This window comes from Venturia canescens, chromosome 6 (assembly GCF_019457755.1).
Source record: "Venturia canescens isolate UGA chromosome 6, ASM1945775v1, whole genome shotgun sequence".
NCBI lineage: Eukaryota > Metazoa > Arthropoda > Insecta > Hymenoptera > Ichneumonidae > Venturia > Venturia canescens.
Window position 1 is genome coordinate 12,851,910 of NC_057426.1, and position 19,691 is coordinate 12,871,600.

Below are 19,691 nucleotides of genomic sequence, written 5' to 3' on the forward strand. Positions count from 1 at the left end.
ATCCAACCAGCGCCAGCGTTTAATACACCGTCTCTCCTGGCCCGAGCGATTTATAAAAGCCGAGGCAACCAACCGGGCGGCAAAACCGCAGAGGCCACCTCCGAAACGACATCGCCAGAAACAGAGAACCCCCCGCGCACACCCGCCACACACGACTACGAAGAAGCAAACTACTCGCCGATTTCGCATGCTGCCCCCCGCGGAAACCACCTCAGAAGCCAACTTTCACAGAGAGCTTGCGACCCGAACGAAACGCACTCGATCACGTGCCTAACGGACACCGAGCATTTCGACCGCCTCTAGCCTGCACTTTACCTTGCGATCGCCCCTCCCTCTCCCTCTCTCTCTCGCTTCGTCTCTCCTTCACACACGCCGCTTGCTCGGACAACTCGAAAGATTCACGAATCTTTCCGGTTTCGTGGGCGACACGCGCCTTTCCCGGACTCGCAGACTGCTCCCATGGGCCATTCCACTTTGACTCGCTCTCGAGCTCGTCCTCATCTTCGTACTCGCGTCTTCATCGACTTTTCGGCGATCGACGCTTCCGAAAGGGAAGCGAATACTTTTCGTAGGATTTTCTCGAGTCCCGCTTCGCCTCGAAGAAAATTTCGGGACACTCGAGGAAACGACCGTCGGAGAAATGCCGCTGACAAGCTTCGACCCACTGCCACTCGAGCGGGCACGCGGACAAACTCTTGTACGAAAAGTTACTACGTTTTTGTAGCAACGACCGGCTCTATTGATGTTACAACAATGATCGACGGAGCGTGACAAACGACGCAACAGCTCAGGGAACCATTCCCAGCACGGTACATGCACGGAGAGACTTTTGTACGAATATTTCGGATGAATTTGCTAGAAAAATTTGCTATCTTTTGTAACAGCGCTCTTTTATATCGCCATTCTATTACATTTCACCAAAGTGCATAGTAATTTTGATGCCGAAAGCAGATCTCTCAAATGTCACTCGTGTCTTCGGCGAAATGTTAAAAATTGGCGAATTGGGCTGGAGAAATTGCTTGACATTTTACTACTATGCGCCACTTGCGAGTATAAAATTTTCATTTTTATACTCGCAAGGTGGACGCATGAATTTTGCTGTGTTATTGAGCAAAAATCATCGCGGTAAAAGGGAAAATACGAAACTATGCAAAATTTTTCGTATAGCACATCGTATGCCATTTCCTAAATTATTTTCATCAAATCATTTCATTATTTACTATGTTTATTATCAAAATTCCCTCGGTGTTTATTTTTGATAGACTGCAGCGCGTTATTTACTATAAACTGTGGTAATGGTTCCCCAAACTTTTGCGTTATTTGACACACTCTGTAGCGCTTATTATTGTAATATCGATGTGGTCCGACGTTACTATAAAAACATAGTAATTTTTGCTATAAAAGTCTCTCCGTGTGTGGTTTTCATTAAAAAGATAGCAAATCAGGAAATGATTTGGTGAAAATTTAGGAAATAAGACAGCAAACGTTTCTCTGTGCTGTATACCGGGAAATTGAACAGTTTCGTATCCTCCTTTTTACCGCATGAATTTTCCTCGACAACGTATTAAAAAAACTCGTGCGCCCGCACCGAATACGAAAATTAACTAGTGGGACGTAGCAAAATTTCATTATTCTATTCCATCGATTAATTTAAACTTTACATTTTATGCAATTTTAGATATTTCAAGAATTTTTCGAGTCCGATTAACCAATCTGAAACATTTCGCCACGGTTGACTTTCGGATACGTCGCTCGACGTAAGAATCCAACAGGCCTAAATTTGAGGAAATTCCTCTCGGCATCTACGCAGCAGGATTTCATCCGCGTTTGTACCTTTTGGCACACGGGGAGAGACTTTTATACCAATATTTCGGATGAATGGGCAGAAAAATTTGCCATGTTTAGTAGCAGCTGTTGGTTGTCGCTATTTTATTACACTTCGTCAAAGTCCACAGTAATTTTGATGCCGAAAGCGCACTCTAAATCCAAGTGTGTTATTGCTGACACACATTAAGTGTGTTCTGTACTTAGCGCCATAAAGAAACTATAGATTTTTAACACACCATAAAACGCGTAAAAAGTGATCGACGTCGAATATTGTGAATACCAGGGGATCCTGAAAGTCTGAGAAGAATCGATTTTCTTCTAAGTAAGTCTCTGCCACCATAGAGTAACAAATGACTTTTACCTTCGATGCGATTTTTTTTGGATTTGAACGTTTCTCAGAACAATTTCATATTGTGAAAAATTATGTATTATATACTAATAAAATACTTATCCTCCGATTGATGCCATAAATTGTAGTGCTGCACATAACTCAGATGGTAACTTTTTCGATTCACTGGAACTTTCTCAAGTTCCGGGTGCTTCCCGTAAGAATGAATTTCTCAGGTCCTATTTGAATTTTTTTTTTCCTTTACAATATAATTACAGATTTGTATTTTTTTAAATATAATATTTTTTCATGATTTGTGAAAGCTTTTCTTAATTGTTTTGTTGAAATTATTTACAGTTGGTTTCGTAATTTTTTTTACGTACCATTATGTTTTGAATTTTTTTCACTCGTCATCCGATGTACTCGTCACTTTTGCATTTATTTGACCACGTTTTGTTCCTCTGAACCAAACGTTTTTCACGCATTACCATGATTTAACAGATTCATTTTTTTATTCATTGCGTTCGAAATGGTTTTTTTTTTATAACCTTTAGTAATGAATTGCTCATTTGAAGCAAGTTGCGAGAGAACAGATCGAACAACTTCTTATAAATCATCGTGCATTCGTGTTTTGAACTACACGAGTGTCACATAGGGTTTCACTGAGACTACTGTCCAGGTGACATCAAACATAAATGTACTTGTCTCCAATTTTTTTTAACAGCATTCGTGCTGTTACTTTAGATTTTTAACACACCATAAAACGTGTAAAAAGTGACCACAAGAAATCTACAATTTGCTTACGGCATTAAGTACAGAACACACTTTACGTGTGTTGGCAATAACACACTTGGATTTACAGTGCGGCTCTCTCGAATTTTACTATGTACGGCAGGCAAAATCTAGGCCTATGACATTCCGAGATCGAACGATGCATCGACATCCGCGAACGTCACTCGTGCCTTTGGTGAAATGTTAAAAATTGGTGAACCGGCCGGGAGGAATTGGCGAAATGTCGAAAATGTTTGCATCGTCGAGTCGCACCGCCCGGAAAGAAGTAAATCCGCTTACGGACGAAGCGATTGCTTTAAATTTTAGCACGTTTTGAGGGACATTCAGTGCGGTTAAAAGGAATATACGAAAGTGCGATTTTTCGCGTAGCACAGAGAAACGGTTGCTCCGCGATATCTCCCAAATTGTCATCAAACCGTTCCGTTATTTACTCTGTTTTTAATAAAAATTCGCTCGCTATTGATTTTCGCCTTTTTTACAAAAAATCACCGTGTACGTTTGCAAGAGTGCGTAAATATTAAGATATTTCGTTTTCACTGGAATAATTTTGTCTCCGTGCAGCGATACGGAGCAGCACGTCTACGGACGAGAGCAAATTTTTCATAAATACGAATTAGTGGCAAATATTCGTACAAAGGTGCGGAGAAAAAAAAGCGCGGAGAAAAAGGGATTTTTGTCCGACGAGGATGCTCGAGCCGAAGCAGCGGCGCGCGGATCGAGGGGATCGGCGAACCGAGAACGGAGCGGCTCGGATTGCGCTCTACAGATCTTTCTCCATCCGCGTCTGCTTTTGACATGCGGAGTATGCGTACACGAGACGCACGACGATCCCAGGATTGGATCAGTTCCAGATTTCTTCCTGGTCTTGTTTGTCAGTCGCGCGCGCGCTCGCAGCAGCGACGAGATAGCGATACGAGCCTCCGCTCACGCGTCTCTGGTGCGACGCGAAACCAGCAGGCTGCTGGACTCGCGAATTCTTGTTGGCGTAAGCTCGGCTCTGCGCGAGCAAATAAATGCTCGCGACACCCTCGCGCGCACCTCGCTCCGCGGCCGCTCCGTTTTATTGCTACAAACCGGAGTGCGCGCCCGAGGCGGCGGGCTCTTATCGCTAATTTTGAAAAATCGATGCGAGCGGAGCTCCCCCCGTCAATTCGACGAGTTTCGCTACTTCGGGAATCCGCGGCACGCCGCCGCAGCCATTTTACCAGCCTCGAAACCGACCACCGCTCATTTCACTTTTTTTCGTTATTTCCTTTTTCACTGGCTTCTGGAACGATGCCCGCGCGCCTCTGCCTTCCAACCGCCCCGGCTCTCGGGCTCGATCGATTTTGGGCCGAAATCCTGCTCGGGGGCTTATTTGCGAATGCAACGAAAGTGTGGAAAAATTTAGGAACGATGGGAAAAAGGATTTCGGATGCCGCGAGGAATTTCGATCCGACGAGACGATCGAACCGTTTCGAGGTAAACGGCCAGGAACGATTTTCATACTCTCCGCGTCGTTAGTACTTTTCGATTGGCCGCGCGAGAGCTGATGCGACGAATCGCGATGCCGCAGCGTTTCAAGATCCATCGTCGTGTCAATCGCACTCGCCGAACGTTTTTTTTTCTTTCCGAACGATGAAAAAAGCCGCGTTGATGTTTGCCAGAAATTGGGGCATCTCTGTGTACCTTTTTCGGTGTTGGCTCTTCCAGCGCGCCAACGAGCCACGAGAGTACTCGAAATTAATGAAAACGGAGAGCGAATCGGTGCCATTTTATTCCCGTGCGACATCGAAACTCGAAAAATCCATGAAAGATCCTCGGACGCACTTGTTTTTCGGTTAAAACGAAAAACAACTGTTTTCCTCCGATTTGACAAGCTCCGGGGAGACGAACGGAGGAGGAGACTCCCCTTAATTCAACGCTCTTCGCTCCCAGGCCCATTCCCAACTCCGCCCCTGATAAAAGTCGCCGTACGAACTCTTTCGCAAGCCCTCGTGTCCTCAAACAAACTCAAACTCAACGAGCTACGACTGATCGAGTCTCATGCTCCAATAACTCAATCGAGAATCGAGTATCAACAATAATTATTCTCCAATGAAATTCATCCACGAAGATCCACGGGAGGGAGCACGGAGCGATATCAAAATTCCGACGACGCATCAGCTCTGGAAAATTTTCCATCGAATATCCACAATTATCGAGCCAATTTGTAGCTTCAAATGCTTCAAAAAACTTTGCGTCGCTCAAGGCAAAACTGTCAATCGTGGGACAAGAAAATTCAGCTCATGCGCTGCACTTTTATTCGCGCTTTTACCCGAGAAGTCGAATTATTTCGCGGAGAATAAATTTTGCAGGCTCCGATTTTTCACTTTCAATGCTCCTCGCGCCAACTGCGACCGAATCCGAGCAATTGAGCTTCGAAGATTCTCACGAAATAATCGAGTTGTTCTTCTGTTTTTTGTTTCTAAATATTCCAGCAAGTTAACCCGTAGACACCGCACTGGTGCCAATTTACAGCCACGAAAATTTCAAGTGTCTAGAACTAGAAAATTCGTTTCTTCAATTTGGCCATTTTTCTATAATAAAACTTGATTTTACAATTTTTTAAATGATTGCAATCGATTCCTGAGGAATTTTTACCCCTGAAAAGTCACGTTGTAAAATTGATTCCGTACACTCATGGATGAAATGAAAAATTTTGAAAAGTCCAAGTGCAAATTTGCACCAGTATGGTGAGTGTGTAACCTCAAAGGGAGCGTCGTGTTTACGGGTTAACGCGACCGATAAATAGGCGCGAAGATCGATATTGGAGAGAAATGAGGGGAGTAAAAAATGGTGAATGAGGAAAATTGGTGAGAATTACGAGGGAAATCGAGCCCCCGACTGCTAGAGGCTCGCAACGGTAGGTGCACCGCTCGTGATGTAATCGCGAGCGCAATTAACCGTGAAACAAACTCGCCAATATGTGGATTGGCGCGAGGTATGGAAACTAGGGAATAAAGGGGTGCGCGGGAGGGCGGAATTGTGTCTGGTTCTCTTTCACGGTTCTGTAAACTCTCGATTCTTGTTCGCTGGTAGTCAATGTCATACGCAGTCTTACACGTCAAGCACGTCGGGAAAGTGCGCAGTGCATTTTTCGAAGTCCGGTATCTCCGGCATTCTTAAATCTTTGGCATTGGAATTCGCACGGGAAAAACACGAGGGATAAAAAACTTAACGAGGTGAGCACACGACGAGCGCCGCGGGCAGCTTGATTCCGATTCCGTCACTCGCCGACTCATTTCATTTTTAACCCTTTTTTATTCTTGCAACACAATATCAAGGTTCTCGAATAAATACTGACTTGAGATTAAAATACTTTGAACTTTCGATCCCGGTGAATTTTGACGAACGATGGCCATGGAATCGATCAACGTGGTGATGGTCGAACATTTTTGCTTCTATCGTCGAATTTATTCCAATCGAAATTTCACTTGTTTGCGAAGAAACGAATTGAGAAAATTTGAGTTTTTGACTGTCGAGTTGTTCCATGCTGAGCGGTGCGCTGAGAGTGTGACACTCACGAAAAACTAATTTTTGACCGAAAATGCTGCGGACCGTGAATCCCATAAACGTGTTGGAATTCATGTCACTGCTCAAAAGTATTCATTTTCTGAATTATTTTATATCACTGTTTTCGTTACCTTCGGTCGATAACTCATATCTATTGAGATTAGATCGATATGCGCACCGGTGCTGCAACTGTGCGGTGATCCTTTGAATTGCGAGTAAACATACTTTAATTACGAAAAAATTACATTCGAATATGGATTAGAATATTGAGTTACGAGGATCCGAACCTTCGAACAAGTGGTCGGAGGTCTATGACGTTGAAGCTTGAATTTTTATGGCTTTTCCTCAAAAATTTCCATCTTATTGAAAACTCAGATTGAAGGTTAGAAACACCGAGCCGATTGATCGTTTCGAAACATCGGAAATGTAACTTTTCTGAACATTGGCAGCCGATCGGGCGGAGGTCGAGTCAAACGAATGCAGAAAAGTGACAAAATTCGACAAATCTTGTTTCATCTCGATCAAACAATCCGCCGCGAAGAAATGGCTGAATATAAAAAAGCGATTGGTCGCCTTAACCTCACAAGCCGCAAAACAGTCACATCGTCGCCTAAGCAGTGAATGAGTATTTAAAAAATCAATAAAATCGATGCATGCTCGATACAGTCGTGCGTATAAAAAAGTTGCTCTGTCCTTTCACTTCGGGGTCAACTTGGTGGTTTATATCGTTATTTCATTACCAATACGATATTAAGAGGATGGATCAGTTGGTATATCGCAACCGTGAGTGCGAGAGAAGAGATATAGTTGCAAATTTCGAAATCGAAATTCTTCGACACAGTTTGACCGATTAAAAAAAGGCTCTGTCAGTCGATTTTTGCCATCGTTCTGCATAGGCTGACAGAGCCTTTTTTTAATCGATCAAACTGTCTCAAAGAATTTCGATTTCGAAAATTCCAAGTGAGGTTAGTCGACTGATCCATTCTCTTAAAAAGCGATCGAAGATTCGACGAAAGAGAAAGTGAGAAGAGAAAAAAGAAGGAACTTTGACGATATTCTTGAGCCGCTTGTCCCTCTGCTCGGGAGAAACATACACGAATTTGTACACAAAAACCAATTGACAGGATTCATCGCATTCTTTAGACACCGCGAACTGACGCATTTTACACTATCAAAAAAAAAAGGATGGAGGAGAGCAATAACAAGCGTATGAGATTTTTTCTTCATTTGTTTATTTCTGCTTAAAGAGCGCGTGCACACGCCAATATAACTTTAATTCATCATTTTCTTTTGTGTGTGTGTGTGTGTGTGTGTTTTGTTATTATTTTACATTCGAAAAACAAGCCATCGAACAGAGGCAGACGCACAGACACACGCGCACAGGCGCACTTATAACTCGTTTTTTTTTTATCTATACAGAATTACACAATATTTCAGACGCACAATAATCTTGCTCGAATATCTTTTTTTTTCATCCACGCAAAGACATTTACACATGCACAAACACACGTAAACTCACGCACGCACCACGCTATTTTATTTTTATACTTTAATTATTTATCTGAAATCTCTAATATAATTCAACAGGTTCAGTACCGCGTGTGGGCGTGGGCGAGTATGCGCGACATTTTTCTTCTTTTTACCATTTTTTTATTCTTCACATTTCTTTTAAATAGGCGTGCTTATATATTATAGCCCCGATGATAATTATTTTCATTAACTTATTACATATTTGCTCAATTGTCGCAAACGTTATAATTGTTTGAATATTTATGAATATATTTAGCGTAATTCATATCATCGCAGCGAAGAACGAGATACGAGTACGAAATTATCTTCTCAAGTTTCCTTTTCCGCTTGAAACTGTTCTCGCTTTTTTTCTCTTATTCGCTTACATATATAGTCTTTGCTATAATTTCCAATGGTAATCAAGAGGCAATAATAACTCTGGCGTTCGGCCTCTTCTCTCTCATTCAGCGGTTTGTACGAATACACTTTTTTTCTTTTTGCTTCCAATCGCTCTTGACAAATCGCGCCTGTTTATTTTTCATGTTTTTTTTTTTTTACTCATTATTTAAATCCCCGTTGGAAGATTACGCGCACTCGTGATTCGAAACGTTCGCTGTTCGTTTGTTCGATATTTTATTCGTTTTATCGAACCACGTAAACGTAAATGTGCTTAATAAATTTTTATTAAATCCATGATTCTTGGAGAGCAAAGTGAAAAAATTCCATTTTTTCGCCTTCTGCTCGTGCGACCTAGTTTTTGAAACTATTATTGGAAAAGCGATGCTTTCGACGCTCGAAAAATTGATAAGAACACGATTTTTCCGCGAATTTTCGTCACGAGAGCGCGCAATCTTTTGATCTTTGTGATTATTATAATAATTTATGTACAATGTGTGCAACTCGAGGTTTCAACAAGATTTACAACAATTTTCCAACTACGTTTGTCACTCATGATTTTTTAGCGTCTCCTTCGTCTCACACTCTGTTTTTTTGTTTCTTTTTCACTTTTTTCTTCGCTTATTTTTCGGATATGCGATTTCATAGGCGAGCGTACATCATTTTCTACGTTATATATACATACAACAATTATTTCACACGTGTTTTCGAGCGTTGTGTCTGAAAATGTCCGTTGAGTTTCGACATTCGTAGATCCTCGATCAAGCGGCGGAAAAAGTTAAGCGGCTTCTTCACGATTTTCTGTTTCGTTTACATTTTTTTTGTATTCGTCATTTCGAGCGCGTTTTAAAAACGTATGGAAATGAAACGAAAAGAGATAAAAATTTATAGATAAAAATAAATATTTTGAGTTGGTCGACGGCCACCGTACGGAAGATAAAAATCATTGAAAATGGCGTAGCAATAAAATAGAAAAGGAGAAAAAAAAACAAACAAAACAACGGTTGCGGAAAAATAATATTAGAAAAATTACGGTTACGGTTTTTAAAAGCAACATGGCTCAAAGTTATTTCTCAAACGTTTGTAAATAACGCCTTTGATTTTCACTATCAGCCTTTGCCATTCGTTTGTCATACTTTCTCAAACGATTTTTTCCTTTTCTCGCCTCCTTTCATACGAGTTCATTGAAAAATAATTTAAATTTTTCAGATGTGTGCTTCTTTGCTCTTTTAACTCTAGTTTTAACTTACGTTATCTGACTTATGAATAATATGGTGGCTTCTTATTCTCACAGAGTCGTACGAGCTTAAAAATTACGAAATTATACACTTCGATTGACAATATTGTTTAGTGTTTTTTTTTTAATAATAATAAAGTATGAGTACGAGAATATTAATCGGAGCTTTGCGTAGCACACGTTCATTCAACTCTACCTACGACGACCTTTATATACAAAGTTTTCCATCGTTTATTAACAATACCGTGAATACGAAACTCGGAATCGGATCTCGAGTCCAAAAGTCCCATAAAATTATTCTCTCAGACCCTTTTGAAACGATTCGGCAAGCCTAAACTCCACTGCCGGGCCTGAGGGACCCGAAAATGTGAAGAACCTGCGGCTTCCTAAGCCGGCTAGCTTCATATGCTCAAACTACATATTGCCATTGGCCGGATCGCCAGACCCAGCCTGGGGACGAATTAGCAACAGAGAAATACGAGGAGACGAGCTGGTTGGAATTTCACGATTCCAAAGATCCCAAAAAGTTTCGAAAGATTTAGCGGACTTTGGACAGTCGTGAACTCTCTTAAAAATTTTTTGTGGTAAGACGATCGAGCTTTTTCTGTGACAATTATTTCGTCGACGATTCTGATGGAATAAAATTCCATTTTGCGTGCAAAATATTATTTTAAAAATTCGGGGACTGAAAAATCGCTCAACTAAACTTCACGATATTGATGGCGGCGGCCGACTCGGTATAAATTTGATAAAAAACATTTGGAGTTACAAAGAAATGAGTAGTCGAAAGCACTTAAACGTACAAGTATATATAAATATAATATTGGAACATTGGAATCCGGTATGTTCCCGCGTGTATAAATCATATCGCGCACGATTTGCAATTATCTAACTAATCTTAGCGTCGGCTTTATTACGAGCTATATTACAAATTGCTTATTATTATTTACAAAAAGAAGAAACGAAAAAAACAACGAAAAAGTACACCCTGCTTGTTGCACGAACTACACACGTATATTATTTTGAATCCTTTTTTTACTCTTCGATTAATTCACACGACGTGCTTCTTCATATTTTCATAACGACTTCTCATTAACTCTCTTCTCTTTGATTATGTACATTTGTAGCATACAATTCGAGAAATATGTATTCGGAGCTTGCTACAAAAGCGAGATATTTGAAATTGTTCAAAGAAACCAATGAAAGTTTGGTTTATCGCTTTATGTACCAAGCCACGAACATACATATATTTTTGTATATATAATAATAATAATAGATTTTTCTTGACAAACGCGATGCAAGCGTGTGCTCGGCGGGAGAATTATATTGACGATAAAATCATTCAATTTTTATTGTGTCTTTTTCGCTCATCCGAATAAAGCGAATTTCCGGATCGACTGGATAAATTTTACTGGACTAATTTAGCCTCTGGATGAATTTGCAGCTTTTGTTTTCGGCAATTTGACTCTGAGATGTGGACAAAATCGATCGTCACTCGACCCTTTATCTCGGTTTATTCTTGTGGCTTCAACGAAAAAAATATTTTTGTCCGAGTCTGCTGCGCGCGAAATCGCTGCGCCCGAGAAGCGACGGACGAAGGGTTTTGTCACGAGGAAGAAAACACATCGGTCCTCGCCGATCACTTTTCGTTCAGTCGCCTGTTTCTTTGTTTTGTTAAATTGGGAAATCTTTCGCACGCGAATTCGATTTCCGAAGTACTTTTGCGATGACATTGCGGCCTCTTTTTTTGTATCTCGCAATCCTTGTGCTTTTTATCAATTATTATCGAACGAAAATAACGAATTACCGTAAACGCCCCGAAAATCTCGTCTAATACACGAGTTTTCGTACCCCAACTCGCAGACGAGTTTGGCTCGGAGTTGAACGTTGGATCAGTACAAATTGCTTCTCTTTCGCTGCGGTGCTTCTGCTTTTGTTCACTCTCATTCCATTATAACACCGACTCGATCTGCTTTATTTCTTTCTCCGGTGGATCCGAAGGCGATGGTGCAGTTTCTATTATTTCTGGAATATCGTCCTCGTTTTCTTCCTCAATGTCCTCGTCTATTGGCGTTAAGGTGTCTTGTATCACAGGTTGAGTCTGAAAAACGGAATCGTTTTAGCGAACCCCTCGAAAATCTTGCAGTTTTTACATGCCAACGAATTCTCGCCACATTCGACCACTAAAATAAATTTTTCCAAACTCAAAGTCGACAATTTTGTTTCTTAGCACAAAATGTTTTTCGTATTTTTTTCAATAGTGTCTTCGTACCGTTAATTCGTAATGCCTGAGGAACGAGAAAGATTCAATATTTTTCTTGAGCATTGTAGAGAACGAACGAATTTTGAACGATAAAAGACTCCCAAAAATCCATTCTCTCGAGTATATGCGGGTAATTTAGAATAAGAGTGTAACGAACTTTCTCGTGTTTTATGAACGTTTCTCTATTCGTGGTTGGGTATTGCAAATTTATGATTTTATCTTACCGTTAGAGATAAAGCCGGGCAAATATCGAAATTGTCTTCTTAAGACTTTAGACAAGGCTGACGAATGGAAAGTTTTCTCATGATTAGGGAGGGGCACAATAGGAAAAATTTGAAATCGAGAATTCGTCAGAATTTTGATGAAGCAAAGATTCCACGTTTGAGAAAGTAATTTCAACTCGTAGTCCCAAATCTTAAGTTGTGCATTTCGTCTCAATGTAATATTCGTTTTGGGAGCTCTCGTTAGTTTTGTACCTGTGGCGTAGTGCAGCGTTTCATCGCAGGTGCCATAAAGCTCGTAACGGCGCTTAAGAAAAAGAAGAAACCAGCCATGAAAAATGGAATACTGTAACTTCCAGTCGCGTCGTAAACAGTTCCGGCGAGAGGAGACCCAATAATAGCGGCTGCACCTCTAAATAGAATCAAGAGCCCGAATGCGTTGGTCAGTTTATCCAAACCGAGGAGATCGACCAAAATAATCGACGTCAGTGAAATGTATCCGGCTGAAAACACAAGTTTTTATCAATTCGCGCCAACCAAAAATACGATAATTTGCTTTGCTATTGTTTGCTGGAACTATTGGCCAAAATAAACTGCAACTTCGTCCACATTTTCATTCATTTTCTCTCAGAATAATAATGCATAAACGAAAAAAAAAAAACGCTACTTACATATGGCAATACCGAAGAAAATACTCATTGCTATATAAGCTGGGTAAGTATGGCAAAGCGGCGTTGCAGCAACGGCGATTGTTGAAATAACCAAACAAATATTATTCAGCAGTAGAGAATCGACCTGAGGGAAATCTGCGACGTAACCACACGCGACACGCCCTACAGTGTTCGTTATACCGATGATGGACAAAAGAAAAGACGCCGAACTTTTATCAATACCCTGGAAACAAGAAAAGAGATTTCAATAAATAAAATCGTTTGCAAATGCTGTTGATAAAAAACGAAGAATCTAACGATACTTACATCTTTGATCGCAACGTCTACCAAATATACAAAAGGTACATATAATCCTGCCATTCCAAACACGTTGCTGATACCGATCAAGAGAAAAACGGGATCTTTTAACAATGACATATCCATCATGGTTGCTAAGGCCTCTTTAAATGACTCGGGTAGTACCAGACAAGGGCACAAAGGTTCTGAAAAATAAATTCGATTTTTATTGGATCAACCGAGTTTCGAGTCGAATATGATAAACCCATTTTGCGTGATAATTTTTCAACTTACGTTGCGGAGCTTTTTCAACGTCACCGTCTCTCACATCGCCCCTAACTGATTTCGGTAAAGATATAACGCTCTGACGATAGTTCGCCAGGGATTTTTGACTCTGATATTCAGGAAGATTGACCACACTACCGCTGTAAAAAATATCCTTTCTCGATAGTGGGCGAACGATCAAGGCCTTCTCTTTAGGGATGCTGGACTTGCTGGTAGTAAACGTGATGCTCTCGCCATCCTGAAAGTCAAATGTCAAATTTAATAGAGCATTAACATTTATTCGAGGAAACGACACTGCTACTGGGATTAATGCAGTTTTCGTTTTGAAGGGACTGAAAAAATGACAACTTGACGAATTTCATGGCTACCGGAATGAGCGAAGGCTTTGTTCCCGAGCCAAATTGCGCTCGCGACGTTCAAGTCATTCCCGAATCGTTCGTTTTGTTTCTACAGCGTCTTGACTCGAAATTATTTTTGAATTTCATTGCTCGGAATGTTTCAAGAATTTTGGCACGTGTTGATATTTTCACGTTGTAAAAGAAACCCGTTCGAAGCAATATTTTTTAGAAAAATTATTCGAAAAAAATGCAAACGGAATTGCACAACTGAGATTTTCGGAACTAAAGAATTCGTCAATTTTGGCGTTAAAAAGTTCGAAAAAGTTTCGAAAACTCAACGAAAAAAAAGGGATTTCAAGACTCAGAGTATTTGAAGAAATGAGAAGAACGAAAGTGTTAATGCTCATGAATCTGCTCGGGTTCAACGATTTTCATGACAGGAGGTTCGAACAAAGAAAATTCATTGCCTGCCTCGTGTGCCAAAATTAAAGTAAGCACTTTATAGCGTCTCCGAAGCAAATCTCCGGCGTCGAAACTTCTTTCTCGGATTAATTTCGATTTTTTAATGAAAATTGAGAAAATACATGGGCCATTCGTCCATAAACCGCCTCCGGCGCATCGACCTTCTGCTCAGCCTCAAAAGTGACTCGAACGAATCGCCGAGACAAAGTTCTCCTTTTTCAGTACAATATTTTTTTTAATTTGGCACGACGAAAATTTAAAGTGCAAGTAACACGAGCGCTGATGGATAAAAATAGCCCAGAAAAATGAAATTTTGTAAGAGAATACTCACATCAACTTCAGTGTTGTTGTTTCGTGAGCCAAGCATGCTGCTAGTGGATAATCTGAGATGCAAACTTTTCCTAATGTCGCCATTGGAGTTGAGAGTGGTTCGTGAGTTTTTGATAGCACTGAGACTGGGTTTGTAGCGCTCGCCGGTGCTGGTTTTGCGAATACGATCGAAGAAGGGAACGGAGCCGTTTTTGGGTAAGCCCTGAACGTGGGTCGTGAACGCTGGCTGCGATGCGTTCCTCGGCATGACCGGTTTGTTGAATTCACTCTCGAGTTTCTCTGCTCCATCCTTGGCATCTTTGGTCTCATCGATTCCACGTCTGCTCTTCGATTTAACGGAACTCTTGAGCTGGTCGAGGCTACCGCTGTTGCTCGTTGCTCCGCTCGACGAATGCTCCTGGACTTTGACCTCCGATATCGTTGGCAACGTCGGCACCGTCGGTACTGGTGTTAAAGGCGTTCCTTTAGAGTTATACGTTCAATCGTAAAACTACCCTACATTCTTTAGTCCTAAGCGTGACAATCCGTCCAAAATATTTGACTATCCGAAACTCTAAATAATTTTTCCATTTTCTCCCAATTCCCGACCAATTTCGGCGTTTCGTGCGTCGAATGTTCAACCATCTTTCGGAAATGGGCAGCAATGGTAGAAATTCGTCAGATTAATTCACGAAAGAAGAAAATTTGTGGAATTTTCGTAACGTCGAGGCTAGCTTTTTCGCCAATTGGAAGCGAGGCAAAAGTTGTTCCGAAAGTCAAATATTTCGGTCGAGAGGAAATCGATCTCGGGAAGAAATTTCGAACGAAGAAATGCATTTCGGTCATAAGATGACGGCTTACCAGGTACTAATTGATCTAAATTGAAGCTAGAATGAACGCCAGGGTCGACGTTTATCGGCATTTTCATTCTCTTTTCCATGGAGCCATCGGGCAATTGTACCATAAAATATGAGCCCCCGATGCTCCCGCGTTCCATTTGGAATCTCTTTTCCTCGGCCATCCTTTGCAGAAGCGGTTTTACCGAGGACTGCTTCGGATATTCGAGCGGCCTCATCATCGCTCCGAACACCGCGCAATTGAGAATAAGACCGGCCAATATTAAATTAGCTCCCTTCCAACTGTACGTCTCGAGGAGCATCGTCGCCAGCGGCGCGAACGCGAACGTACCGAAACCGGAGCCACACACCGCTATTCCAGTTGCCAGTGATCTTTTCGTCTCGAAATAATAACCGACGCACACCACCGCCGGTAAATATATCAAACCGAATCCGATACCTGAAATAACACAAACAAACTCATCAATTAACCGCACAATTATGGCGAAATTCGTTTAGATCAAATGCTAAAAATTCAATGAAAAAATAACTGACACGAATCGACTTGGAAATGAAAAATACAATTTTAATTTTGATCCTCCATTCGAATCCTAAAAGCGCCAACTGTTGAGTCACCGATTTACCTCCAATCACACCGTACGTGATCATGAGCATATTGACAGATGTCGAAAATGTTGAAAGTACAAATGCCCCTGCTCCTATGAAACTCCCCGCCATGCAGACCGCTCTGCAGCCATATTTGTTGGTTAGGGCACTCACTACAGGACCTGGGGAGTGAAAAAAAAAACAATGAAATTCTTCGACTCAAAGTTATTCGAAGCATTGATCAAAATTTCCTTAGGAAAAAAAGGAAAAATTTTCTGATCATATTACGAAAAACGTCAAAAACAATTCAGGGTGTCTAATTTTGACCAGAACAGAAATTTCATGACTTTTAAGGCTTTTTAAGTCAAGGAACAGGAATTTTTCATGACTTTTCTTATGGTCCTGATACTTTTTATTCATCTTTTAATTATAAAAAAATTCAATAAAAATAACAAAGAAATGATATTTTATTTTGAAATAAAGAATCTTTTTTTTCTTACAAACTATTCATTCGATATTCGTTTTTATATCGATGATGAGTATTGACGAACCAGACATTGTCGCCACCCCGCGAATTTTGAAATCATGTTGAAGAAAAGCAAAAAATCGACAATGACAATGAGCCTTGCAGAGATCTTAAAAAATCAGGTTGTTTGGTAATTTTTCATGACATTTAATGATTTTTTCAGGTCCGAGTGTAATTTCATGACATTAAGAATTTTCATGACTTTTCAGGTCGTTAGACACCCTGCAATTGCATTTTAAAAAATACTGGAATCAACTGTAAATATTTTCTACACGGCGATTCAAAAAAAAGTTTCACAAATAATGTAAAACATTATGTCGTAATTATTTTTTAAATAGTTAATTTCGAGAAGGTAAAAATAATGAAAATCCAAAAGACCGAAATAGAGCTGAAGGTTGAAAAAACTTACCGGCGCTGAGATACATGCCCGAGAGGAGGGAACCGACCCAGGCAATTTTGCCAGGTCCCTCGTCAAAGTAAATAACAAATTCGCCAAGAAAAACGCCAAAAGTGTAGGCAATACCGTCGACGATCATGTTACACATGAAGGATGCGAATACGACGACCCATCCGTAGCCCCCGTCAGGGGGCGGAGGAATGTCGTGATATTCGCACAAAGACCCGCCCTCATCCTCGGGCGAAGTTTCGTCGACCCCTCCATCTGCTCCCGTTAATCTCGCTTGTTCCTCCACCGAGTATTCGCTCTCCGTCTGCAAGAAAAAATCGATAAATTATTAAAGTGGAATAATGAAAATTAAATGGTCGAAGGCGACTCGCTCATCGTCGAGCTGTTTCGTGAAAAAAAAATCTCCATGAAAATCTTGTTTTCTTATTGAGGAATGTGCGCACGTATCAGCGAGGAACGTTATCGACATAATAATCAAAAGCCTATGAACGAAGGTACACATAAATCCTTGACACACATTCTATTCCGACGTGCATGAGGCCTTTCGATTCGAAACAATCAAGCACCACGATTAAGCAGAGATTCACTCAAGACTCGTGTGCAAAAAAAATTTTGGGTTTTTCATGCCACAAATGTCGGGACGTTCGTTTTTCGAAATTTCTGTCAATTTTTCCGTCTCAAATTCCGTCACACAATTTCTGTGTCAAACACTTTTTGTGTCACGTTGTTTCTATTTTACGTGGAATAAATTTAAAAAACGAGGAACTCTCAATGTCGAATTAATCTCCAACGATATCACTCGCACGTAAACACACTTATGTACAGCACCAGCTAAATTAGAGTCTTCCAGAGTCAGTTACGACTCTACGATTAGGACGCACCGTATTCGTCTTATTAACTTCGAAATCCTATCCAATATCACAGCGACGTGTTCGATTGCTCGAAACTCATCAATTTCTTCAACTATCGCACTTCATTTCGTATCAATTACACGTGGCTCACCGATCGAACCCGATTTCAAGACGAGCTAGTTTTTCCTGATAATTCTTCAAGACAAAGCGCGAGAAGAAATTTTGTTTTTTTCGTAAGAAATTTTTGTAACGGTTTCTACTCTTCGATTCGTCAGGACAAAATGGCTTTTTCTGATTATTTTTCGAGAAGGATTTATGCTATTAAATGTTTAGGAGAAGCGAGTTTTACCCGCCGAATTTAGAGGCCGAACTAGCTGAGCGTTGTTAGGTTAGGTTAGTTTGACCAGGCCGAAATCGGGTTTCTCTGGCAATGTCATGAATTCCCGCCCGAAGCGTATACATGAATAGAGAATGGAAAATCGTGTCCGGTGCGTATTATTTCCACGCGAGATCTCGGTATGCAGAAAACCTCGAAAGATTCTATGGCGACCTGATCACCTTGGCAGCGAGTTCGTGAAAAAAAATCTCCTTTTTTTACTTGCTCGCAGACCTTAAAGACTCCTATTACTTCCCAATCCAGTTTAATCGTATTATGTCAACTATATCTCAAGCGAAATGCATTTATCAGGTTAAACAATCGATGCGAATAAAAAAACATTGCCCTGCTCCCTAAAAATTTATTCGTATTTCTTCAATGGCCAAGTTTACCGGAAGAATAAACAAAAAGACTCTAAGAATCGTGAAAAAATCGATACCATTTTTTTCATCGTCGCATGTTTTCCAACAATATTTTTCGTGCATCGAAAAAGTAGATAAAAAACGATTCACTGCTCACCAAAATAAAAGAAAATAAAATGAAGATAAAAGGACGCCACCATTTTTGCTTCTTATGAACTTTGTCATCGTCATGAAAAGTGATTTATAAATTGAAATCATTAAGCATTGTTTTGTTTCGTAAATTAATTCGTTTTACTTATACGTTAACTTTTCCATTCGCCCATTGCTTCGCCAATCGACTCTTGACACACCGCGCCACGTCTGTGTGGTGGACAAACTTTCAACTACGGATTTTTCGACAAAAAAAGTGGAAAACGACAGACCGATAATGAATTCAGTTCATGCGAATATTCTTGGATTTATGTACAGAGAAATAATGCTTGCTAATTAACAAACGATCGTGAGTACCATAAAATTATGAATTTAATGGGCCTTGTAAATGTCGAGTGGAAGAAAACGAGCGGCCGCGTTCATTTGCTCCGCACTCGTAACACACGGTCAAATGTTTTTGGCGGGAATTTGAATACGCATTGCAACAGTTTTCGTAACGAGGTGTTGCAACGATTTTTGCTCGGTTTTATGATTCATCTGAGCACTTTGCACACCGCAATCTACACCGCTTTATATTTCCAAACGGGCGAGGCGAACGAGAATTATGTAAAAATAAAGTTTGTTACGAAAGCGAACCCGCATTTTCCGGACATGTAATATTTTTTCGCCATATGCATTCCTCAACGATCGGCGTGTCGAGACGCCCATTAGAAGTGACATAAAAATACATAATTATCGATTGCCATAATTTGTGTTTTACTCGCGAAGGAAAAAGCGGTTTTTCCATACAGAGCGTGCTTTTATTTTTTGTGTATTATCGCGAACGATACGAGGGAGTCGTACATGCTTGGAATCTCCAGGAGCGTGCCAATTCAATTTAGACATCCGGAGCGTCCGCTCGGGACTCGAAGCAAGTGAAAAAATGTTCCTTCGTTTTTGTCATCGTTTCGAAAACACTCTGTATTCTCTCGGTTTCATTAATTTACACCTTGAAAATATTATCGTAATAAAATTGAGTCTCGAATGACGAGGAATGAAAAAACTAAGTGAAAATAAATTTGTTGGTTATGTATAAACATCGAGTCGTGCGACGCGGATGTCAAAATCGCTCATTTTGGACGTTCGATAAC

The 19,691-nt window shown here is 40.6% G+C and overlaps 1 protein-coding gene across 5 annotated transcripts in view; it reads right to left on the bottom strand.

The window, feature by feature from the left end:
- Nucleotides 1-7,691: 7,691 nt before the first annotated feature.
- Nucleotides 7,692-19,691, bottom strand: part of LOC122412843 (monocarboxylate transporter 3) — a 33,139-nt gene continuing 21,139 nt past the window's right edge. For 4 of the 5 annotated variants that reach the window (XM_043422760.1, XM_043422763.1, XM_043422764.1 and 1 more), the window contains exons 2-10: nucleotides 16,826-17,126; nucleotides 15,929-16,072; nucleotides 15,310-15,744; nucleotides 14,471-14,931; nucleotides 13,349-13,577; nucleotides 13,085-13,260; nucleotides 12,779-13,001; nucleotides 12,363-12,610; nucleotides 7,692-11,724 (exon numbers count right to left, since the gene is read on the bottom strand). In XM_043422760.1, coding sequence (XP_043278695.1) covers nucleotides 11,575-11,724; nucleotides 12,363-12,610; nucleotides 12,779-13,001; nucleotides 13,085-13,260; nucleotides 13,349-13,577; nucleotides 14,471-14,931; nucleotides 15,310-15,744; nucleotides 15,929-16,072; nucleotides 16,826-17,126 — 2,367 coding nt within the window. In that variant the 3' untranslated portion in view covers nucleotides 7,692-11,574. The remainder of the gene's footprint in view (nucleotides 11,725-12,362; nucleotides 12,611-12,778; nucleotides 13,002-13,084; nucleotides 13,261-13,348; nucleotides 13,578-14,470; nucleotides 14,932-15,309; nucleotides 15,745-15,928; nucleotides 16,073-16,825; nucleotides 17,127-19,691) is intronic. The other variant, XM_043422761.1, reaches the window with a different exon arrangement.